The sequence below is a fragment of the Rattus norvegicus genome, chromosome 10 (genome assembly GCF_021556685.1).
Source record: "Rattus norvegicus strain SHRSP/BbbUtx chromosome 10, alternate assembly SHRSP_T2T, whole genome shotgun sequence".
NCBI lineage: Eukaryota > Metazoa > Chordata > Mammalia > Rodentia > Muridae > Rattus > Rattus norvegicus.
Genome location: NC_141543.1, coordinates 97,679,832 through 97,705,843, shown reverse-complemented (window position 1 = coordinate 97,705,843; position 26,012 = coordinate 97,679,832). Strand labels below are relative to the sequence as shown.

At 43.4% G+C, this 26,012-nt stretch overlaps 1 protein-coding gene across 1 annotated transcript in view; it reads left to right on the top strand.

Annotated features, from left to right (window-relative positions):
* The window catches only part of Ern1 (endoplasmic reticulum to nucleus signaling 1), a 94,647-nt gene that overhangs the window by 25,148 nt on the left and 43,487 nt on the right, over positions 1-26,012 (top strand). Inside the window, 1 exon segment of the mRNA NM_001443666.1 lies at positions 6,480-6,600. Within this exon segment, the coding sequence (NP_001430595.1) occupies positions 6,480-6,600 (121 nt within the window).

Below are 26,012 nucleotides of genomic sequence, written 5' to 3'. Positions count from 1 at the left end.
TCTGCTGCAGAAGGCAGCTTGATTGTTCATGGCCAGTTGTAGGTTCCAGGAAGCGGGGATGGAGGGAGAGAGAGAATATGAATGTGTGTGTGTGTGTGTGTGTGTGTGTGTGTGTGTGTGTGTATTGGGGAGATTTATAAATGGAACAGCAATTACATTCCTCTTTATGCTGCAGTCTTGTAAGTGGGACAGTACAATTTGCAGCAAGCATAATTACTTCAAAGGCTGGAAAATTCCAAATGATTTGTGGTCACCTTTTATGAGAGGGGCTGTTTAGACAGAGCCTGATGTCTTTGGGAACCAGTAGGTGTGTGGTTTTATGGTAGGCTGAAATACTTGTCCCTGTTATCTAACCCACCACAGGTTTTCTTTTTTTTTTTTGGTTCTTTTTTTTTTCGGAGCTGGGGACCGAACCCAGGGCCTTGTGCTTCCTAGGCAAGCGCTCTACCACTGAGCTAAATCCCCAACCCCACCACAGGTTTTCTTATTGGTCACTTTCTAGAGCCATCTCCAAGCTAGGAGTATATGTGTATTTGTTTTAAACATCAATTTCCAGAGAACATAAAGCAGATGTAAGTGTGACCTTTTTCTGTTTTCAGGCCCTCTGGAAACTAGCGTGTTTAGCTATAGAGTCTGTTCCTGTTTTTCCTCTGTTGTAGGGGAAAAGAGTACTAAAGTCTGAAATGGCTAGGCAGAGGCAGTGGGCAAGTTCATTATCATGAAGCAGTGTTTTTCAGTGTTCAGGTACAAATAGTTCTTGGCTGTGATCAGTATCACAAAAGGCATCTAGGAGTATATTTAATTCACGTTAATTATAGCAACTATATTTAGAGACAGGTATTTTCCTGTTTAAGAAAATTGCTGAAGGTCTGAAAGAGTAGCTCAGTTGATAGTGTTTCCTTAGTATATATGAAACCCTAGGTTTGATCCTAGTACCACATAAACCAGAGGTGTAGAAGCAGGATTATTATTGGCTATATACAGAGTCCAAAGCCAACCTGAGCTATGTAAAACTCTATCTCAAAGGGAGGGATAAATTATGCTTGAGGTTTTGAAACACCGTAATACATACTTATGAGTATGACAGGCTACATAGAAAGACCCTGTCTCAGGAATGGGGGTGTGGGGAAGGAAGGAGGAGAGAGAGGGGAGGAGGGGGAAGAACATGAAAGAACTAGAATTAATTATAACAGCTCCCCAGGGGCACCCAAATTGAATCAGTTAAGGGCAAACTTGCCAAGCCTGGCAAGAGTTGTGAGGTTCCTGTGGACATGAACTGGCCTAGAGCTCAGTAACTAATCCAGCTTCTCTTCAAACCTTGTGTTTTTTGAGATTTTTTTTAGAAGATTGTACTACTTGTGTGATGAGGGGTTTATTTCGGTTCACCAGTCAACCACAGACAATTGCTTTTCCTGTGTTTCCAAGATATTCAAACAAGGTGGGTGGCTTTTGTCTCCACATCAGTAGTAAATGAGCATTGATGCTCGAGTGCTTTTGTGTTTAAGATTTATTTATTTACATATGAGTGCTCAGTTTTCATGCATGTCAGGAGAGGGCATCAGATTCTGTTACAGATTGTTAAGCCACCATGCAGTTGCTGGGAATTGAACTCAGAACCTCTGGAAGAGATGCCTTGATCTGCTGAGCCACCTCTCCAGCCCGTGGAGTGTTTTAAATTCTGTTACTGCGATGAGATACCAGGGGCATTTTCTGCACTGTGATGTGCTTCAGGGATTACTAGTGCCGACTCTCACTCTGATGCTCATGATCTGCTTGGGAGACTTTGCCTCTTTAAGCCTTGTTGCTTTTGGTGACTGCTAATAGTCAAAAGCGGTGGAGTTGCCTGATCTCCTGAAATTCAAAGTGTGCTCCCTGAACTCAGGTGCTTGCATTAGTGTTGCAACTGTAAGCTTCTCTCTCACCTGTAAACTTGTTTGTTTTCTTTCTAGTTTATCAAAGCCTCGTTGCAAATTACATGATCATACTATTAAAAATTTAGAAAATAAAGGAGAAAATAATAGTGCTATAATATTGTAATATTTTCTCTCAGTAGGCTTTTTTGGTTTGTTTTTGTTTTTTGTCTTTTGTTTTATCAAGACAGGGTTTCTCTGTTTTAGCTCTGGCTGTCGTGGAAATCACTGTAGATAAGGGTAGATAAGGCTACTTTCCTCTACTCCCTCCACCTCACCCCCAACCCCCAGTGCTAGGATTAAAGGTGTTTACCACTACCGCCCAGCTTGTGTGTGTGTGTGTGTGTGTGTGTGTGTGTGTGTGTGTGTGTGTGTGTTTAAGTTTTGTTTTTTGTTTTTTTCCTATGTACCATATGTGGAAGTCAGAGGACAGCTCACAGGAGCAGCTCTCTCCTTCCACTCTGTGGATACTGTGAATTGAACTCAGGTCATCAGGCTTGGTGGCAAAACCCCTGACCTTCTGTGCAATCTCCTCAGCATTCTGATTTTATTTATTTTTGTTTATGTGTATGAGAGTTTTGCCTGAAGGTATGTGTATATACTGCATGGGTACTTGGTGCCCACAGAGGCCAGAAGAGAACACTATATCCCTTGGGAATGGAGTTACAGAACGTTGTAAGCTGTCACATGGGTTCTGGAAACTGAACCTTGGTCCTCTTCGAGAACAGCATGGGCTCTTACCTGCCAGCCATCTCTTAAGACCCACCGCTCGATGATTTTAAATAGAAGTAGGCAGGGGAGGGTATACACTGGGACAAGTAATAGAAACCTAATTGCAGCAAATGTACACAAATTGGACTTTGTTTTAAGGGCAGAAGTGCCTTGAGCTTAAGGAGAGCCCTTCTTGCTGAGGTCCAGGGAACGATGGAGGGCAAGCATTCTCTCCGTCTTTGAACAGAGTTTCTCTGCAGACTTCTTTTGTCTTTCTCTCTTTTCCATATGGTTAAAAGCTACAAAACTCTACCAAGTTTCTTATTTTCTACTTTAGCCAGCTGGATTGGGTTCCTGCATGGGTTCCAAGACTGGCTTTACAGAGCGGTCATTCCTGTGATAGCTATTTACTCTGGGCCATGCGGTTTTCTCATGTCAGGGGAAGGCAGATCCACTTATAACTTGTTACTCTCTGGACCTTGTGAACTAAAATGATTTCAATCATTTCCAAACAGTGACCTTTGGATCCTGAGGTAGGACAGGTACCACCCTTGAGGCTTCTGTGGTTTCTCTTAGTCTTATTTCCGGGTTCCTCAGGTAGAATTAAAAACTGGCTCTTCATCCTCAAACTTGAGGCCATCCGCAGGTAACAGATCACCTGGCGGCAGTAAAGTTGGCTCTTTATCCATATCAAAGCAAGGGCCACACCTCCTGTCCTCCAGGCCAGCACGCCAGGGGATGAGCCAAGTTCTGGCAGCTGCTCCCAACTTCACCTCCATTGGGTGCCACCTCTGGATCTCCCCATGAAAAAGGAGTACAGGGTCTGGAGTGCTTGCCCTGCCATCTTAGGCTGCCCTAAAGAGAACTGTCAGGGCCTGTCCTTTATCATTTTTAAGAGAGTGACCATTCTGGAGCCAGGCTCCATTCACAAGGAACTGCCCAATCCTTTTGTTTTTAACAGGAAAAGACAGTTATATTCCAAAAAGAGTGCTTATACCAAAATCCAGATGTTGCAGTTTAAGCAAGCATTGTTGACCTGCTTAAATTCAAGACTCTCTTACCTCAAACACACACACACACACACACACACACACACACACACACACACACACACGATCTAGATAACTTGTAGGATACCCTAGTGAAAAGGAAAAGAAACGTCGATTACAAAAGTGTGGCACAGGCACAGTTGACTGGGGCCCATCTCAACAGGGCTCTCTAGGAAACTATCAACTGTCATATGAGTTGTGACAGCTCCTATGGAAACACTGTGGTAAGGGTGCAGAATCCTAGCAAAGGCAGAGGACATGCAGCCTCCAGCCAGTATAATCAGAACCACAGTGCACACCAGCGTTTGTGTTCTGTATTTTTTCAGTGGCTAATGTATATGAGCAATTTTCTGTATCATAGAGTTCTCTTAAGGTCTGTGTTAATGACATATGTAACATTTGTTGAGCTATGCTTCAGTTTGTTTCAGCTTTTTAAATATTAGGAAATTGAGTCCATTAAAAAATACACATAGCGTTACCGTGCCCAGAGATTATTCTGTATCAGGAACTTTTTCTTTAGGGTATAAAAATTGAAACATGTATCTAAAGTATGAGGGACTTATGCTTTCCTACAGGGCCATTTGAGGGAGGAAAAGAGCAAGTGTGTGTGTGTGTGTGTGTGTGTGTGTGTGTGTGTGTGTGTGTGTGTATGTATGTATGTATGCACGTGTGTGTGTTAGAGCAAGGGAAAGTGATGTGAGTCAATATGCGCAGGTGCAATGACATACAAGTATGAAAATATTACTTTAAATAAATTTTTAAAAAATATTTATTTATATATATCTGCATTGGCGTTTTGCCTACATGTATGTTTGTGTGAGGTCAGATCTTGGAGTACAGACAGTTGTGAACTGCCCTGTGGGTGCTGGGAATGGAACTTCAGTCTTGAACAGTCAGTGTTCCTAACCGGGGAGGCATCTCTCTAGCCCCTAAATTAACTCTTTTTAAGAAATCTTATACTCGGGCTGGAGAGATCGCTCAGTGGTTAGGAGCACTGACTGCTCTTCCAACGGTTCTGAGTTCAAATCCCAGCAACCACATGGTGGCTCATAACCATCGGTAATGGGATCCGATGCCCTCTTCTGGTGTGTCTGAAGACACCTACAGTGTACTTATATATAGTAAGTAAATAAATCTTTAAAAAAAAGAAAAAAGAAATCTTATACTCACGCTTCTCTCTGTTACTAGCAATGGATGATAAAGGTAATTTTCACAGTCTTTAGTTGTGAAATTATGTGTTTGGGTATGTGCATGTGAACACAGGTGCCAATGGAGTGCAAAGATCATAGATTCTGTGGGAGCTGGGGTTGCTAACAGGGGAGGGGGCTGCCCAGTGTGGGTGCTGGGACCTGAACTTGACTGCTGAGCTGCTCTTTAGACTTTTTATCTCACTCTTACTTCTGGGAACTGAACTTGACTTTACACAACCGCTGTGCCACTGAGCCATGTTCCCAGCCCTAAAATAGTCTGCCTTAGCGTTTTTATCTTGGCTAGAGAAACGGCCCAGTAGTTAAGAGTACTGTCTGCTTTTGCAGAAGACCCTAGTTGGGATCTCAGCACCCAAATTCACATCCGTCTGTTAACTCCAGTTCCATGATTTGATATCTTCTGCTGGTCTCTGCAGATGCCAGACCCCCATGTAGTACACTTACATATATTTAGGCAAAACACTCCTACACATAAAAAAAAACTTTTAAAATATATAAATAAAATAAATTTTAAAATCAATCTGTGCGCGCCCCCCCCCCCCCCCGAATCCTGGCTATGTAACCCAAGCCATAATAACCCTCTTGTATTCCCCTCTAAAGTTCTGGGACTAGATAGGCACAAGCCACCACACTTGGCCCTCTAGTCTCATAATTTGTTGAATAGTGTTTCATAATTTATTAAATGAGCTAGGCTTTAAATTGTATTTTGATTGTGAAGAAAAGTTTGGAGCTAGTCTATTTCCTCAGTCACAGTGGCTTCAATTCACATGATTATAAATGACTTTGGAATCTTGACGTTTTTGAAGTGTATTGTCCTTCCAATTTTTTTTTCTTTTTTCTTTTTTTTGGAGCTGGGGATCGAACCCAGGGCCTTGCGCACCGCTGAGCTAAATCCCCAACCCCTGTCCTTCCAATTTTTAAAAAAATGTCTTTGCATAGATGTATGTATACGTATACTCATAGTATGGGAGCCCATGGGTTCTAGAAGAGGACATCAGAGCCTCTAGGACTGGGTTAGAAGCTGTTATGAGTGCCTAGCATAGCTGCTGGGAGTTGAGCTGGGGTCCTCTGGAAGAGGAGAATGCTCTTAACTGCTGAGCCGTCTCCCTAGCCCAAGAACCTTGATATTTTAGCATATACACTGTTTTATATAATAAAGGCTAATTTCCTATTTTACTTTAAATGTGTTCCTCTAATTATTTGCTTTGGAAAATCTCCTGGCATATAAGAAGTAGCTATTATTTTTTTATTATGGGTTCTTCTGTCATGCCAAGGTTTTATAGAGTAAAAGTGACCCAAGAGAAGGAAGCCAGAGAGCTGGCCATCCTGACCCTTCCATCTCAGGGACATCTTGCCCATGGGCTGTTTCATTTTTTGTCATGTCGGTTTGTGGGAAGGACCAACACTTAGAATAAAGTTGACTCAGCTCTTGTCTGGAGACGTGCTCTACGATGAGAACATAGGTCCTCCAACCTCGGTTTCTCCATCTGGAAGATGGATGGTCGGTCATGTGAAGGATGATTTTGAGGGCAGGAGTTTGTGCTAATATATGCCCGGGGTGAAGGAGTGGATTGACACGAAGGTACTCTATGTCATTGCAGAGTTTTGGAAGAGCCAGCACAGTAACACTGCCTGAAGCCTTGTTATTTGTTTCCACCCTGGACGGAAGTTTGCATGCTGTCAGCAAGAGGACAGGCTCCATCAAGTGGACTTTAAAAGAAGGTAATTCGGATTGTCCTTGAGTGACACAGAAACTTAGCTGCTGCCAAGTAAACACATTCCAATGGAAAATGGTTATCCGCTGTTTAATAAAATAAGAATGGAGAATGGGGTAAAAAGAGGAAAAGGACTTCTAATCAAAAGAGGGAGAGTCTAAAGCCTGAACTGTTACGACTGCATTGAGTGCAGCAGATGAAGAAACTGTCTTATCTCTTATGCTTCATTGCTTCTGCCCTGAGTTTCAATAGCTCTAGGCTTTTCTATTAATAGCTCTGGCTGCTTGGGCTTTCTGAAGACCTGCTGCATAAGATTTGTTAAGTTCTAATGATTAGAGTCTTGTAATCATAATTACAAGACGATATCTTCTCAACCATTCAGATTACTCAACTTGCTTTTTACAGAGCCTGAAATAACCAGGGCCTGGAAGACTTGACATCCACCCCACCTAACCACATTAACTGAGTTATTGAGATGAGGCTTGTTTCTCACTTAACTCTTACGCATCCATCTTGCCATCATTCCCTTCTGGTGGTGGGGAGCTCTGCAGCTGGGGAATTCATTGTACCTAATTTCCAAAGTGATCGTCCCATACAAAGCTATGCACTTCCCAAATTCAGGGATTTCAGTGTCTCAGTGTCTCCTGTTATTCTGTCCATTAGTAATTCTTACTTGGTCTTTTTTTTTTTTTTTTTTTTTTTTCCTTTTTCTTTTTTTTCGGAGCTGGGGACCGAACCCAGGCAAGCGCTCTACCACTGAGCTAAATCCCCACCCCTCTTACTTGGTCTTAATTCAGACCTGACTGGTGTGTTCTCTTTCATCATGTCTCCATGACTTATTATTTTCATCAGCACAGCATTAATTTTCCTTTGTTAAACAGTCTTCCAAATGGAAAAATATTGTCATATGTCAGGTCACACGTCATTCTGTCAGTACTGCAGTAAACCTGCTTTTTATCCATAGCAAAGGCCAGCTCAAGTTCTTGGGGCATCCTGCCCCACCTCTTTGGAACCTGCATGGAGCAGCAAGACCTTTATGGCACCCAAAGAGCCAGCACTGAGGAGTGAGTGACCCAAAGAGCATTCTCAGTGTCCTCTTTGTGTTGTAGGCTCTGAGGACACATATATGGTCTCCCCTTCATGGTTAAGTGTTTAACCTTTAAGTGTTTTATAATGAAAGTAGAATTTTTTAAATTTCAAAACTGAGAACCAACAAGTCACAAAGGACTGGGAGAAATATTTTAGTCATTGAATTTTAATGTTTCAAGGCAAGACAAGACATCTTTGCCACTCAAGCCTGTCCTTTCCCTGCTCCCTGCACACATTATTTCACAAGTAGCCTTGGTTGTGCCCAGCACAACCGGGGCTTGGCTTGTCTGTTACTTACTCAAATACATAATCAATCTGTCCTTCCCTGTGGACTAGAGATGAAATAGGTTTTTTTTTATTCAATTTAATGTGTATTAATAGAAAAACCTTAGCTTGGGAAAGATACTATATGGGACATTGAAGAAAAAGACCTTGTCCTCAAGGTACCTATAGTTTGATAGGGATCAAAGACAGAGCTTCAATGTAGAACATGGTTCTGTAATAGCTCAAGAAAGGTTCTGGCAATGTGTTGTGAGCCTGTACCCATCTGAGCACAGAATACTGGTGAGTGATGATTTCAGAGGTGAGCTGTGACTGGGGTGGAGGTGGGTTTTGGGGAAAAGAGGGTTGCACAGTTGGGCTGGTCCATGAGACACTGGAGGTAGAGAGTGGGAGAGCCACAGGGTATGTTGAGCCTGGTTGATTAAACAGGAAATTGGGAGCTATTAGCATGTTTGAACAGGTGAGTGACTCATCAAGTGTTCCCCCTGTAGATTAATCCAGCAGTAAGTAGCCGTGTGGGAAGACAGCTGAGAACAGAGTAGGAGAGGCCACAGGTAGATCCCATCCATAGGGCCTAGCACTAAGTAAGGAGCTCAGACAGCAATTTGGTTTTTTATTATTATTTTTGTCTGTTTGGCTGGTTTTGGTTTTTGGTTTTTCAGGACAGGGTTTCTCTGTGGCCTTGGTGTCCTAGAACTCCCATCTGTAGATAAGGCTGATCTCAAACTCAGACATCCACCTGCCTCTGCTTCTGGAGTGCTGGGATTAAAGGAGTCTGCCACCACTGCTTAGCAGACAGGAGCTGTTATGTTTAAGAATGGGTTAATGGTACTTACTTAACAATCTAACCACTTAAAGTGTCACCCATCATGTCATAGATCCCATTGCTAAGAATGAACTGTGGAGGGGTTGTTTTGGTTTTGTTATTGTTTTTGTTTGAGACAGGGCTTCCTGTGGCCTAGACTGGCCTCAAACTCCTTGTGGAGCTAGAACTCTTGATTCTCTCACTCTACTTTCCAAGTGACAGGATTATAGATGTTTATCACCAAACCCAGCAGAGTTACATTTTAAAATTAAATCGAGTCCTAGATAGCAGTAGCTTCAGTTTATATTTCTGTGAACGATAGTGACACACTGATACTGAGGGTTGGAAATATAACTAAATGCTTCAAGATTGCCATATCTAAACTATTAGTATACTACTATATTATGACGTTACAGATAATCATGTAATAGTTCCTAAGAACTATTATAGAACCTGAAGATACATCCAGGAGAAGAAAAAAAAAAAAAAAAAAAAAAACAAAACAGAAAAAGCCTCCTTTGCCTGAGCTCAGGGTTTTGACTCTAATAGGGACACAGACAGAGAAGAAATCTGTGGTGAAGAGAGCTGTGGAGAAACCAGAGCAGGAAAGAGGGTCAGCACTGGGCAGGGGCAAGGTTGAGGGACTGCACTTCTCAACAGGCCCCACAGAGAACTCATCCTTTGAGCAAGACCTCAGGGAGAGAAGAGCCTCTAGTGATGAGAGTATGGTGGAGTGTTATTGTTGGAGTTTGAGGTTATCTCCCACAGGCTCGTGTCCACAGCTGGTGGTACTCTTTTGGGAGGTTGTAGAAACTTAAAAGAGTAAGGCCTGACTGTTGGAGGTAAGCCCCTGGGGAGAGTCCCGAGGGTTATAGCTGGAACCTACTTTCTCATTGCTCAGCATGATGTCGCCAGCAGCCTCCATTTCCACTCACATGGACCAAGCTTCTCCGGTCATGCCTTAGCTTGGGGCTGGAGAGATGACTCAGTGGTTCAGAGCTCTGCCAACTCTTCCAGGGGACTTGGATTTGATTCCTAGTGCTTGTATGGTAGCTCATAATGGTCTGTAATTCTAGTTTCAAGGAATCCAGCAATTCTTTTGTGGATTCCACAACACCAGGCATGCCCGTGGCACATAAAGTAAAACAAAACACAACCAGCCCTGTGAGCCAAATAAACTTCTTCCCCCTTCAGTTACTTCTGTTTGGTATTTTGCCACAGCAATGAGAAAAGTAACTAGGGTGAGGGTTGGTGTTTCCTCAACTGAAGAGCATTGGAATGGATGGGTGTGGCAGGAGTAGAGCAGGTGGAGGTAAACTGAGCTTGGAGAGAGATGGGGACCAAACAGAATATAAGAGACCCTGTTCTGCCTTTATATGATTTATTAGAAAGGTATCCTTTTGCTTTCCTGAAACAAAAGTGACTCACATAGTTTTACGGTTGGTAATCTAAAACTGAATAATTGGAAAATAATTTTTAAAAACTGAGATAATATCTTGCTGTATAGCTATATAGGCTGTCCTCAAATTTGTGATTCTTGTCACTTAGACTCCTTAGTACTGACATTTTAGACACATACTATATCCCAGTACTTGGGAGGCAGAGGCAGGCAGATCTCTATGAGTTCAAGGCCAGCCTGGTCTACAATAGTGGGTTGTAGGACAACTAGGGCTATTTAGAGAGCTCTTGTCTCAAACAACAACAGCAGCAGCAACAACAAACCAAACAAATGAAATTACCTGACATCTCCGGATGTGTTCCTGCCAACTCCACAGGCTGGCTCCTTAAGCTTCAAGGTAATGGTGTGTGACTCTGGGGACTTCACAAATAGCATAAGGATGAGACTCCACACTTGCGTTAGTGTCCTTGTGAGAACAGGACAGACCTGTCTGTCTGTGTATCTTTCTCTCAGTCATGTGAGGGCACAATGAGATGTCTCTAGCCATGAAGAGATTCCTGGACAAGAGCCAAGCCATGCTGGCATCCTGATCTCAGAATTCCAGCATCCAGAACTATGAAAAATAATTGTCAGTTACTTAAGCCCCTCAGTTTGTGATGTTTTGATGTTTGAGCAGACTAGGGTACCTGCTAACTATAAAAGAGTTATCTTTAATATAACAGTGAATTAATCCAACAGCTGTATTTCTTTATTCTAGTTCCCAAGAACTACATAGAGAAACTAAGATTTATTTAAAACGGCACTTCAATAGTTGACTAGCTAAATGATCTATCTTGACCTTCTATGCTAATTTGTCTGCCTTCCAGCCCCATCCCATGACACTTGCATGTTATTATTGCTCTGGCTATTTGGGCTTCAGGCATGTTTCCATGATCTCTTCCCAACAACCCCTTCCTCATGGCTCCAAATCCTCCATCCTCCTTGCTGACCCCCCCCCCCATCTCCATCCCCTCTCCCTCTTCTCTCCCTCCCCCCAGCTGGTGGATTTCCCTCCTGATTCTCTGTTCTGCCCAGCCCTTGGGTAATAAGCATTTATTGACAAGGCAGAGTATAAATGGTAAGGATTGTTTATACAAACTTGAGACAGTATACTCTTGGTATAAGCATTCCAATGCCTTGCATGGATTGAAATAAGATCTGAGGGCATAGAAGTCAGCATTTGAATAACACAAGGTAAACTTTACAGAGTCTACAAAAATAGTATGCCTACATTTATCCTTTAACTGGAGAATAAGCAGGTGCTGTGTAGAATGAGGCTGAACGGATGGGTCTTGCAGTGGTGTGGGTGAGAGAAACCTGTGAATGCAAGCACAAGCTTTACCCATCAAACTGGTGTCCTTCAGAGTACATATCTGGGATTATCTGGAATTCCATTTCATGGCTTCCTAACGGTCTACTTTTTTTAGGAGCCAAAAAAACCTACAAATACTTTCCCCTATATCCACACTGCTTTTTGGCAGGTACAGTTACTCTCAACCAAATGCATGTTACTATCCCCGTAATAAAGGTGTCTTTTGCCAAAGTAGAGAATTATATATACCTAGTAGAAAAAACAAGACTATGTGTTCTTGGCACTAAGGTGCCCTGTGACATTTGCTTCAGGTGTAGCCTTCTGCAGCCTGCTTCTATGCTGCAGCAATCTTCATCTGCCCTGCAGTCTCCCACTGACCAGGCTTGTGCATGCTCCATTTCTGCTGTTGCAGACCTACTGTGTGTAGGTCTGCTCTCTAGTAGCTTCACAAAGTCGGCGTTAGGCCGCTGTGGCTGGTGGTGCACTCCTCTAATCCCACCGCTCTGACAGAGGCAGGTGGAGTTCAAGGCCAGCCTGGTCTACTGAGCAAATTCTAGAGGCCACACAGAGAAAGTGTCTCAAACAAACAACAACAAAAACAAAACAAAACAGACCCCAAAGCTCGGGTTGGCCTGTTGCAACTGAATGAACTCTTTAGTATTCCCAGGACTGGCTTAGGGCTTCTTGTTTTCTCCATAAAACACTCTTTTGACACGCAGATCTTCATCAGGTTTCCAGTTCCTCTTTAGTAGCTGTCTTAGGGTTTTACTGCTGTGAACAGACACCATGACCAAGGCAAGTCTTATAAAGACATTTCACTGGGGCTGGCCTACAAGTTCAGAGGTTCAGTCCATTATCATCAAGGCGGGAACATGCAACATCGAGGCAGGGACGGTGCAGGAGTTGCTGAGAGTTCTACATCTTCATCTGAAGGCTGCAAGCAGAACACTGGCTTCCAGGCAGCTAGAGATGAGGGTCTTAAAGTCCATGCCCACAATGACACACCTACTCCAACATGGCCACACCTTCTAATAGTGTCACTCCCTGGGCCAAGCATATGCAAACAATCACAGTAGCCCAACCATATTTCCCTCCATTTCTTTTTCAATAATAGTAGATACAAAGGACTGGGTCCAATTTAGAAAAAATCCTACTAATCACAAAAAAGATGTCAAGCATGCACATGGCTACTCTCCCAGCCAAACTCCCTTTGTGTCCAGCAAGTGGTTAATTTTGGAGATTCTTAGGAGGGGTTCAAAAAAATTACTTAATTGAAATTTGAAGGCAGACTTTTATACAACCAAATGAATTTCCTATGCTAAATGGGCACTTCTTTCCATATCTTTTCCTATGCTGACAGCCATGCAGTAAAGCTCTCTGCTATCCTCTTACTGTGCAGATGGCCATCAGGTCCTGTTGTGCAGCTCCTGGAAGTACCTTCCAAATCTGATTGTCACTCCTCTCAGTTCCCAGTTCCAGGTCATAGCCAGGCCTGTGGCATCTACCTCCTAGATTCACGTGGCAGTCTGCTGACCACCGTCCTGATTCCCCACTGTCTCTTGCTTGTAATAGCCTCCTGTTTGCCTATCATACTGCCATTAGAGTCTCACACACACACACACACACACACACACACACACACACACACACACACACACCCTTCCTTCAGGGACAGTTAGTTGTATAGTCTCCAGTGCTTGCCACCTAGATCCATGTGGAGAGTGTGTCACCTGTGCACAAAGAGGAACGAGCGTGCACACCCTTGATGGGATCGTGTCAATTCTGGACTCTGTACCACAGCTAGGCTGAGAGTTCTGGCCCTGTGGTCAGGTCTGAGCTCAGAATAAGACCCTTCAGTCTGCGTCACTCACATCTCAAGCCTCCCCCTTTGGCTGGCACAGAGCTCCTTACAAGGTCTCAGCAACTTTAGTCCGATGGGCTAGAGAGATGTCATGGAAGTGGTATAGACATGCACGCAGGCAAAACCACCTAGACACTAAACAAACAAACAAACAAAGTCTAGGTCTTGACATACAGTGTTGGACAAAGACTCCATGGCCAGGTCACCTCCTTAGTCTTCAGGCTAAGTGAGCCCCTTCCTCATGTGAACTCTGAGACTCTTCATTGCAATGAACGATGGTCTTCCAGCTTGTGCTGGGGTTTTGTCTTCCTGCCAGATTTCTTTTCTTGATGGGGCCTCTTGACCACTGAAGGGCTCCGTTAATACCTGAAGCATTTAATGCCAACTTGGTTCCCAGGACCCTTCTGCCCAAGTGTCTTCAGGAATCCTTGGGAGCGTGTGGGATTTACTTTACCTCCTTGGATTCATCTGTCCCTGACACTTGTACCACTGTGGTAGCAGGTAGTTCTGGTTTCTTGAATTTCACACAGCTGTTCGTGCCCTTTGTCGTACGTGGTAGGTTAAGTGTGTGTTCTGAGCAACAGTCAGAGATCTGCAAAAGAGTGACAGAGCACTAGACAGGGGAATTAGGAAATGTGCTGATGACATTTTCTTAGTGGTTCAGGTTCTGGGTGATATATGTCCTCTTCCTTTCCACCTCACAGCTCAAGTACAGGAAAGGTGTTTACTTCTTCTCAATGTCTGTGGAGGATTAAAATTCAGTCTGACGAGAGGGGATTATGACAAAGCTTTTGTTTGATTGGCTTTGTTTATTTTTTGAGACAGGGTTTTTCTGTGTCGTTCTGCCCATCCCAGAACTCACTCTGTAGACTAGAATGGCCTAGAACTCTCAGAGCCCCACCAGCTTCTGCCTCCTAAGTGCTGGGATTAAAGGTGTGCACCACAGACTACTGGGCACTACAGAACTTTTTATTTCAGAGATGCACTGGGGTCTCTAGCTTTTCTGTGGTTCTAAGGATTGATACGGCTCCTCATGTGTCCTTGGCGACTGTTCTACCGATCGATAAGCTGTATCTCCAGCTCCCTTTTTACTTTTTATTTTGAGGTAGTCCAGGCTGGTCTTAATCTCATTTCATAGACCCTGCAGGCCTTGAACTTTCGATTTTGCTACCTCAGCCTCTTGAGTAGTTAGAATTACAGGTATGTGCCATCAAGCCCAGCTCTCTGTCTCTCTCTCTGTCTCTCTCTCTGTCTCTCTCTCTCTGTCTCTCTCTCTGCAGTTATGTGTGCACCTATGTGCTCTTGCCCATGTGTGTACATGTGTAGAGGTCAGAGGTTGACTTCAAGATGTCTTCCGCAGTAATTTCTCCACCTTCTGAACCTGGATCTTATTGTTAAGCAGGACTGGCCAGCTGGCCCACAAGCCTCTGGAACCCATCTGTTTCTGCCCTCTTCCCTCCGAGTGCTGACGTTATAGGTGCTTAATGCTAAGCTCAGCTTTTCCATGGGCCTTGTATTTTCATTTTTTTAAGTGTGTGTAGTATGCGTGTGTGTGTGTGTATGCACACATGTATGGTGTCTATGGATATGTGTGGCCACAGATTGTTACTGGATTTTTTTCTCAATGCATCTTATTTACTGAGTCTGGATCTCTTATAAACCGGGTACTGGCAAGTTTAGGTAATGTAGCTACCCAGCTTGCCCTGTGAGTGCCCTGCGTCAGCCTCCTAGCACCGGGCTTACAGGCCCACTTTTATTATGGGTTCTGGTAATCTGAGCACTTGTCCCCACACTTCTCACTCATCATCTCCCTAGCCCTGGATTTTACTTTTTAATATGAAAGATTTTGGGAGAAGGGAGACATACTGGGGACAAAATCCCAGACTTTGGGCTTGTTAGGCAATTATCCTCCCACTGTGCTAAATCCCTAAGTCCATGTGAAATGTTTTTAAACATTTTCCAATATAAACATTCTCTGTAGGATGCCATGTATTCGCCCCTTAGCGTTACTAAGTACCAACTTGTGTACAGCCAACCTTGTTCACTTTGTTCCCAACTCACTTCCCTTCCTAATGGGACACACTGCAATGTAGTGCCTCACGTTGGACATTCCTCTTGCTAGCAAATCCTTACCAGTAAGAGCAGACATCTGGGCTCTAATGTATATTCTTAGCCATCTGTTTTGGTAACATAGTTATGGTTTTGGAAGCATATGATTAAAATCCTTCTTTCTGACTGTAACCCTAACCTGTTCATTCTTGCTTTTGGGGACCTGTGGTTTGATGTCTCCTCCCTCCCACTCCTATTGCGTCTGTTAAATTGTGGCATCCCAGAAGGCACTTGGGTGTGCAGTCTTTTCAGTTCCTTCATGATTGGTGGTAATTCCTGGCCTGAATTACTGTTGCTGAGGTGAGCTGAGTAAGAATATAGAGTCTAGCCGCTGCAGATTTGGGCCATTTTCCTGATTGCTTGGGTATTTCCACGTGATTGTCCTTGTCCAAAATGGCACCGTGACATGCACGAGTCCTCCAGGAAGACAACTTGTTCCGTCCTTCCAGCTGTGGTGAGATTTAGAACATGAAGAGCTTTTGGATAGACATTTGTTTTAAAATTCCCCATGAAAGCTAGACTTTGAGGGGTGTTTAAGACTTTCTACTTTACAATATAAGCCTGACAACTTGAGGAGCATAAGACTTAGATTAACCAGGCACCTTTCCTCTGGGGAGAAATCATTCCCTAATTAGGTTGCTTGAATGCAAGAAATTTAGTTTTGAGTTGAAGAAATATAAACGACTGTTTCTTCCAGTATTTTATATCAGAAAACAGTATTAGGACATTTAAGTTCATTTCTGAGAAAATAGCAATTGTTTATTGCATTCAGGCCACACCCTTCTTGTTTCTTCTCTGCTAGAACTAAAATCTCACATCAGCTTTTACTGTTTTACTGTATTTGGTCAGGACTCTGCTGGACTCTCCACAGCTCAGGCCTGTTTTCATTGAGCTGTCGCATCCCTTGTTGCACCCTCCCGTACCTTGTGATTCCTTCTCCTCCTCCCTCCTTCCTTCTGATGCCACCTGCTATTCATCCCACTCTCATAGGCCTGCATCACACTTCTCTTCACCTCAGAAGCTTCTCGTTTGGTCTCAGTGCTTACATTCCCCATTCTGAGGTTTTCTGTACTTTCTTGTCTGCTAGCAGTTCAGCTTTTGTTCTGTCATCAGGAACACACCACACTGACCAGGCTTGGGACAAGAAAGTGGCTTTTAAGTCATTTTTCCCTGTCACCCTCTCATGCTCTGGTCTTGCTTATTCTATGAAGGTGTGTGTGTTGAATATGTTAACTCACACCTAGGGGATGCTATGTCCTATGGATATACTCAGAAAATTCATATGTACTATGTCATAGATGCATACTTCAAACAACAGTGCCCTCCCTTTACCCTGTAAAGCACTTAGCAGAACTAAGGTGATGGTAGAGGCCCAGTGTTTGTTTTTGAGATGCATACGCTAGATGCTAACAGATGATCACTAGTTGGGTTTCTCTCTTTCTGTTAGAGAAAGAAAAAGGACAAAGGAGTAAGGGTGAGAAAAAGAGTGTGTGTGTGTGTGTGTGTGTGTGTGTGTGTGTGGTGGAGAGGGGGTTTCAAAGCATTTGAGACTTCATCTCTGGTCTTTATAGTCCTTAAATGCCTTTTTAAAGGATGGTCCAGAACATTTCACATCACTTGGAGACACTTAAAAGGGTGTCTGACCAAATGCCATAGCGTGTAGGTTGCCCTGGAGAAGTCTAGTCTGAGAGGAAGCTGGGTTCAGCGGTTCTATGTGGAGCCCGATAGAGGTTGGAAGGTGAGCGTGTGGGAGGGCAGTACAGCCTGTGCTTTACCGTGTACCTGCATACCTGGGAGAAGTGGCATGTGGGAGGGCAGTACAGCCTGTGCTTTACTGTGTACCTGCATACCTGGGAGAAGTGGCCTGCTCCAGAATATTGGTGTTTTTCTGGAGCAGGGAAGAGAATGATCTTTCAAGGCTCTTTGAGCACCAGTTAAGTGAGCAGTGTGTTCTCAAAGGGTCTATAATCAAAGGTTCTTACTTGCCTAGAACCACCTCTAGACAAAGCTGTTCATCATCAGCTCTAGTTTGAAACAGTTAATTTAATTTTGATTGACGTCTTTAAAGCTCCTTTTCTCTTTAGCCAAGTTGTGTTGTCTCTGCTCTCCCCACCCCCCAATCCTCTTCTACAGCACACCAGCCTGAGCAGCTCCTGCTAGGGAAGTCTGGGCTGGGGCAGGGTGTCTCTGGCATGCAGCTGCCCTGGGGAACTGGAGGATCAGACCTCCAGAGGTGTAGTGCAGGTGAAGGTAGGGGTAAGAATGCCTTTGCTTCCGGCTTGTAGGAAAGGATTTCCTGAAATCATTTATTTTTTAATGTTTTTTGTTGGGTTTTAGAAAAGTTTGTGTGTGTGTGTGTGTGTGTGTGTGTGTGTGTGTGTGCGCGCACGCGCGTGTGCAGAATTAAAGGGAACAACATCAAGAGAGCCTCACATAGCCAATACCCAGCTGCAGTGATGGTCAGTCAACACACGACAATCTGTCCCCTTTCCTCCTTTTATTTTGAAGCAAGTGCCACATCATCTTATCCATAAATGTAAGACATTTTTAACATGGATGAATAAACAGCACTGCACCTAGGCAGCTGCTTTTAACTTGTGTTACGTAGGTGTTCACATGGGATTATTCTTTTCATTAGGAAAATCTGGCTGCATTCTACCTGCAGTAATCTAAATTACTGATTGCCTTTCATTCTGCAGACTGCATTGTTCCCTGTGTATTAGGGCAAAGGCTTGGGCAGCAGCCACCCAGAGGCACACTCTCTGGTTAGTCACTAAATATATGTGAGCTTTCTCTGTTTGCTGTGTGTATTTCCCAGCAAACAGAATAGGTAGACCCTGCCCCACAGTATTTGGAATTCAGTACAATCCTTAAGTAGCTGACATCACGGAAGCACGAGAATGAAACAAATCACTTGTTCCTTGAGAAACACAGGTGGTCCGTCGTGTGATTGGCCAAGTACACACAGCAGATAGTGCGTTTCTTATTTCCTGGAGAGAGGGCTATTTGAGTGGACGCTGAGGGTGAGCTGACTTAGGTGGAGGTGAGCACAAGATCAGCATCAAAACCCACGAGGAGTTGGTGGAAGAGTCACTCATGCAAGAAATCATGGAGAAGTGGGCCCACAGTTGACAGACGTCAAACATCATGCTTGAAGAACTTGGTAGTTTTTAATCTCAGATCATGCTACATTCACTCCAATGCAATGGTATTATGTCTTTGTGAAGCTGGTTTTTTGGCAGTTGCCATGACAAAATTCAAGTACCATGTGAAAAATCTATGTTAAATGGTAATGGGGGTGGCCACATCCAGTCTATTCTAAGGTTCGAAAATTGTATAGTGCTTGACAGGTACACACATTCCATAGTTAGTAATTATGATTAAGAATGAAAAATTTTCACTGTTTTGTGTGTGTGTGTGTGTGTGTGTGTGTGTGTGTGTGTGTGTGTGTGTATTAACCCCATGACTTCTCGGTTATTGGACCTAAATTCTAAGTTTCTCAGACCTATCTACTTAGGAAATGGGTCTGTTTGAAATTTTATTGGGAAATTGCTGAGACATGAAGGAGCTATGAACATGAAGGATGGGGAAGCCACAGCGGTAGAAGGCATTCGGTACTGGAGAGGGGTCACCGAGGATTTGGAGGAGACATGCGTATTACTTTTGTCAAGCCTGGCCCTCTTAGGTAACAGTGAATGTGGGTCTGAGAACCACAGAGACTGCGATGGGGAGCTGGCGTGTAGACCAGTGGGAGATGATGTCTGTCTGTCTGTCCTCCCACCCCAACCCCTTTTTTTTTTCTTTCCTTTTTTGAGACAGGGTTTCTCCGCAGCGCTGGCTGTCTTGGAACTCACTCTATAGACCAGGCTGTCCTCAAACTCAGAGCCTGCTTCTGCCTCCTGAGTGCTAGGATTAAAGGTGTGCACACCACTACCTGGCAGCTTTCTCATTTTAAAGTGATAAGATGAAAAGGAAGAGATAAGTTCCAAAAAATTATTTAGTAAATCAAAATTTACAAAACACAGGATCTAATTGGATGGGAATAGTAAGAGAAAGTAATCCTTAAGACAGGAATGTTTCAGGTTATGTGACTGGAGAGTACTAAGACGTCAGTCAGCCCTGTAACTGGGTGGTACTGAGACACCAGCCCCTCTGGGGTTAGTGAGGAGCAGGTTTGAGACCTGAGCAGCTGCATATGGTAACATTGTCAGTGCCAGGTAGAGACCTGACAAGGATTTAAGAGTATCTCTGAGGTTTACTCAGGAAAGGTTACTGTGGCAGTGTGATCCTGACAGAGGAGAAAGGACTGAGAAAGCATAGGTGAGAAGGTGGACAGGGAACTTGGAACAGTGCTTTCCTGTAGGGCCTGCACATTGCATAGGTAGCTAGAGAATTCCTGCCTATGAGACAGTCATTTTCTAGGGGATGAGCCTAGATATCAGCATTTCAAAAGCCGTGTGGATCGCTGTTGGATGCTGTAGGTAGGTGTTGAATGTAAGTGGTAAGGACCAACCAGTCCACTCTTAGCATTTTCCCACGGGAAAGACAAAATGGTTCAAAAGAGACCCAGACCCAAATGTTAGTAGTTTTATTTCACAATAACCCAAATGTCCCTCAACACATTAACAGGTAACTAATACTGGCACATTCTCAAGGCAGAATGCTGCTCTTTAATCTTGGTCAGGGATACTGCAGGAATGCATTCCAAAAACAGTGTACAGTGAAAAAGAATTCCTACACAAAAGTGTCTTCACACAAATAAAGGAATCTTAGCAGTGGTTGTTTGGGGGTGGGGAAGATTTGGGAATACCGATTCCACAGGGGTGTAAAAAAGTGTTTGGGGTAATGGAAATGTTCTATGACTGTGAAGGGAGTGACGGGTTATATAGCTTTCCAAGATAATTTAAACTAGGTACTTAAATTTGATGCATTTAAGATTATGCATTAAAGAAAGATTATGTAGAGAATGTATGTGGTCATATATGTACATACTATTGCCCCAAATGATTGCAGTGTTTTCTTTTTTCTTGTTTTTTTTGAGACAAGGTTCTCTCTGTAGCCCCCGCTGTTCTAGAACTCACACTGTAGACCAGCCTCAAACTCACAGAGAATTGCTCACCTCTGCCCATGAATGCTGGCTGCACCACAACTGCCCAGCTGATTGCAGTGTTTTCAACAGTGTTCAGAGGCCTGTGTTGAGGAAAGGGAACCACTAGAAAGATCTGGGGCTCACAGTTGGAGCAGATATGTTGGGTAATTAGAAGTGATCACTGGATATGTGAACTGAATAGGAAGTAGGAAGTAAATTCGTGCCTTTCAGTGACTCTTCAGCGTATGCACTGAACATTTGCTGCGTGTCGAAGATATCTTAGGTCATGAGAATGTGGCAGACAGCAGAAGGTAGTATCCAGAGTCAGACACTACACAAATCAATAACAGAATACCCAGAATTTAAGAGGGGACAAGTGCCACAGGGAAGATTTCAGCAGAGGATGTGGGAAATCCTGAGGGAGAGAGATAGTCATGGAAGACGTTTGAGGTATGACATCCAGTCAAAGACCTAAGCTGAGGGAAAAGGAATGCAGGGGCTCTGGGCAGATGTGCCTGGCAGGGTAGGTGTACTAGGAAGCAGCATGCTGGGCTAGAGTGAGGAGGAGCTAGTGGGCAGGGAAAGGGGGGAGTCCATCTGAGCAGTGGCCCGAGTGAGCTAGGAAGCCACCAGAGGGTTTCCAGTCTTGAAGTGTGATCTGAGGATGTCTTTGGGAGGATTGTCCTTCTCTATTTCTATATGAAATAAAGTCTTTCCAGGCAGAGGGCAATCAGGAGGCAGAGGCTGCAAGCAGATCTCTTGAGTTTGAGGTCAGCCTGGTCTACAGAGGGAGCTCCAGGATATCCAGGGCTACACAGAGAAACCTGTTCTCCAAAAAGAAAATACAAAACCAAAACAAACAAAAATAAAGTCTTACAATTATTTAATTTGTGTTTAATCCATGAGGGGCTAGAGAGATAGCTCAGCAGTTAAGAGCACTGGTTGTTCTTCAGAGGACCTGGTTCAATACACCTACATAACCGGTCTGCCTCTCTGTAACTCCACTTCCAGGGCTTCTGACACCCTCACACACATTTACATGCAGACAAAATACTAATGAACATAAAGTAAAAATAAATTTATTTTTTAAAAAGATTTATTTATTTATTTATTTATTATAAGTACACTGTAGCTGACTTCAGACACAGCAGAAGAGGGCATCAGATCCTGTTACAGATGGTTGTGAGCCACCATGTGGTTGCTGGGATTTGAACTCAGGACCTCTGGAAGAGCAGTCAGTGCTCTTAACCACAGAAACAACCTCTCCAGCCCATAAAAATAAATTAAAAAAGATGCTCTATGAAATTGGTGTAATTGATAAATAAATAGTAACGAATTTTTTCATTTGTTTAAAGCATAATCAAATTTGCATACCAATGAGGGCACATTTTTTTTTTTTTTTTTGGTTCTTTTTTTCGGAGCTGGGGACCGAACCCAGGGCCTTGCGCTTCCTAGGTAAGCGCTCTACCACTGAGCTAAATCCCCAGCCCCTTGTTTTTTTATATAAAAGAATTAAGTCTTGTATATGTATGAGTGTGATACATATTGATGTGTGTGTGTGTGTGTGTGTGTGTGTGTGTGTGATGGACACACGCACGCACGCACGCACGCACACACGCACGACAAAGGAGGTAGGCCCTGGATATTCTCTCCGTCCTTCTGTCTTACTCCTCTGAGGCAGCGTCTCTCCTCGAATGTGGAGCTTATACTTTTTGGTTAGCCAGGCAACCAGCAAGCCCCAGAATGCAGGGTCTCGGATGTGCTGGGCCTTACATCTGCCTGTTGCCTGGGGGCTGGGCTCCATACTCAGATGCTCATGGGTGCACAGCAAGTGCTCTTAACCACTGAGTCATTTCTCTGGCTCCAAGAATTAAGTGTTTGAAGAAGATAGAGTATGTGTGTTGGGTGTTTGGGGATGTTCTCAATGGGTATACATACTTAGAACATGAAAATATCCTTATGTTGTACAGTATCATGTACAATGAAGATACACTATGAAAATACAAAAAAAAAAAAACAAACAAAAACTAAAGATACCTTTCTAGAGGAGGAAAAATAAAGTCTTGGCTGAACATTTGACACTGCAGGATGTGGGGCATCTTCAACATTTTTCAGTTGATGAATATCTTGATTTTATAACTGTCGTTGAGAACCCACTTCACACAAATCTGTAGTACAAAATGACAGAAGTATATTTAGTGTCATTTCCGAAATGGTTGGGAATCTTTGCCTAACAGGGCAAAGTAATGATTTTTTTTTTTAAATGAAACTAATGTCAGTGACTCAAACACCAGTTTTTTTAATATTTGTTTATTTACATTGAGATACGGTTTTTTGAGCCATTGCTGGCCTGGAACTTGCTATGTAAACAGTGTTGGCCTCAAACTCAAGGGATTCATGCCTGTGTCTGTTGCCCGATTTCTGGGATTAAAGATGTGTACCACTGAACCCGGCTCAAACACCAATTTTTAAGTCAAACAATAATTTAACTCAATACAATCTAAAGATAATAGTATTATGATACAGTCACAGCATGTAAGAAAGTAGGAAAATATTACTGCTTCTGTAATTAATTAAATTATGTAATCTATAATTAAAGCATGTCTCTCTTGTTATTGGTAGTGGGGTTTGTTGTTGTTAATTTGTTTGCTTTTTTGTTTGAGATACTCTCAAATAACCCAGGCTGCCTTAAAATTTACTTACCGTGCAGATGGAGATGACCTTTGAACTCCTCTCTCCACTGTACCACCTCCCAAATTTGGGTATTGTAGATATGCACTACCGTAATTGACTTTAAACCCTTACTTTTCTATGAGAGCAGAAAACTTTGAATGTACAAAGAGAATGTACAGTGTTATGTCGTTCGTAACATACAGGCTCTGATTTGAGCCACGGCATTTCAGGGAGTACTAACTGGTGCTGTGTGGCCTGATGGCAAGGTGCGAAGAATATTTGTATATTTAGGTCCAAGGCTGCAGTGAGGTTGTTTGTTCATGGGTGAAGGCTGCCAGAGACACCTCGGTGTTCAGAAAACTTTCACTGTTGAATGTTGACCCCCACGTTCAGTTATGCAGTCCCCTGTGTGTTTAAGAAGTTGGTGATGTCGTTTGTGTGTTTGTCTTTCTGTGTGTATGTGCTTCTTGGGCTTTTTGTTTGCTTTGTTCTATTCTGTTTGTTTTTTCTTCCTTCCTTTCTTCCTCTTTCTTTCCTTCTTTTGCATCCCTACCAGTTTCCCCTCCCTCCTCTCTTCCAGTCTTCTTCCTCCCAATAGTCACTCCTTGTTTTCTCTTCAGGAGAGGACGGGCCTCCCATGGCACATCAAGTTGTAGCAAGACTATAGGCACCACTGCTCCTATTAAGGCTCCTAGGCAACCTAGTAGGAGGAAAGGACCCCCAAAGTGGGCAGCTGAGTCAGAGACAGCCAGCCCCTGCTCCCACTGCGACAAGTCCCTCAAGAAGACCAGGCTGCACAGCTGTAACCTATGTGCCAGAGAGCCTAGGTCAGTCCCTGTGAGCCCCTGTGAGCACGGCTTAGTTGACTCTGTGGGGTTTCCTGTGGTGTCCTTTACCTGTCTAGCTCCTGTAATCCTTCCTCCCCAATTTGTCTTCTGAAAAGGGGGTGGGGCTGAAGTTGGATGGGCGGGGAAAATGGGGAGGATCTGGGAGGAGATGGAGGAGAAAATCATGATAAGAATATATTATATGAAAAACTATTTTCAAAATAAGCAAAAAACAAATATAGTGTATTCAAGAAGGCAGTCTTGGGTGAAAGATGGAGAGAGTAATTTGGAGGGTGGAGGTGAGGTGCTGGGAGCACCTAGTGGAAGTGTCCAGTTGGTTGTGAGAAAATAGCTCCTGTGCCCGCCTTGTGCTTAGGGCCGGTTGTAGATGCCTCTCCAGATCTGCTGGGGAGAGGAGCATTTTACACTTGTGCCCAATAAGCTCAGACAAGAAAGTATGGGCTTCTGCCTTCCCAGTGCTGTCTCCTGTTGACAAGGATTGGATTAGCACAGTATGGTAGCAGTAAGTGTCACCTGAGCTGGCCCAGGATGCTAGACACTGGCAGGTGGAGTTTAATCCAGCGTGGTTCCTTCCAGGGCCACAGTTAGCAGGTTGTTTCTTCCCAAGGTAATCTTGGTTGGGAGAGACCCAGCATTGTTTTCAGTGGTATTTTCCCATAGCGTTACCCATAACCTCACCTTTTCCTTGAGTTACACCAATTATTATTATGATTTCTGTAAGTAAAACAGCTCAGTGAGGTTGGCATTTATTTACCCTTCTCTGGCTCCATATGGATGGACTGACCTACTTTACAGGAGTGTTTGCTCACAGCCTTATTGTTGCCCAAGGTATTTTCCTGTCTGAAGCTTGTAAGCGAGAATCTTGCCTGATGTAGTTCTCATTAGTAAATCAAAAAACACTTTCCCTGTTGATCTTTCGTCACGTTTTCAAGTGATGTTTGTTTTTGTTTTTGTTGGGGGTCACAAAAATGTTTCTCTTTAACCTTTATTAATGTACAAAATTCCAAGCATATATGCAGAAAAAAGTGAAAAGACTCCTTGTCCCTGATTCTATTTCTTTTTTTTTTTTTTTAAAGATTTATTTTATTTATTATATATAAGTACACTGTAGCTGTCTTCAGATACACCAGAAGAGGGCATCAGATCTCTTTACAGATGGTTGTGAGCCACCATGTGGTTGCTGGGAATTGAACTCATGACCTCTGGAAGAGCAGTCGGGTGCTCTTAACTGCTGAGCCATCTCTCCAGCCCCCCTGATTCTATTTCTAACATGTTACCAGCAGTCTGCCACTTCATACCAATCTGCCCCATACACAACTCTTTTCTGTATTATTTTCAAGCAAATCTTGGATTCGATCTCTTACCAGACAAGATCTCACTAGCCCAGGCTGGCATTGAACTTTGAATTCCCCTGCCTCATGCTTACAAGTGCTAGAATTACACTCATGTATTACCATACCCGGCTACCAACTATTCTTTAAGAAGAAAAGTATCTGTAGAACAGGCCATCGCTATAGCTCAGAAGCTGAGTAGCACACTCGGCCTGCCTCTGTCAGAGGTATCTTAGTAAATGAGTTTTCAACCTGGTCCACACCTTAGCAGAAACTTGTCTATGTCTATGTACCCTGTCATACTGCATATATAACAAGTGTAAAGGAAACCCTGTGACCACATCCCTAGAGTTTACCTTTACCTAAGATGAATGCAAGAATGTTCCTTCAGCACTGATGTTGTTGGCAGAGGGAACCTTCTGTTTTCTACTAATATTCTGTGTCTTAGGATGCAGGGTACATCTGAAGACCTAAGGCCTCAAAAAAATCAAAGTGCCAGTAGATAGGCCATGAAAAGCTAGGGAAATCTGCCTCTGAAGTCCATGAAACTGAGCAGACATTGTACAGCAAAGATCAGGTTAT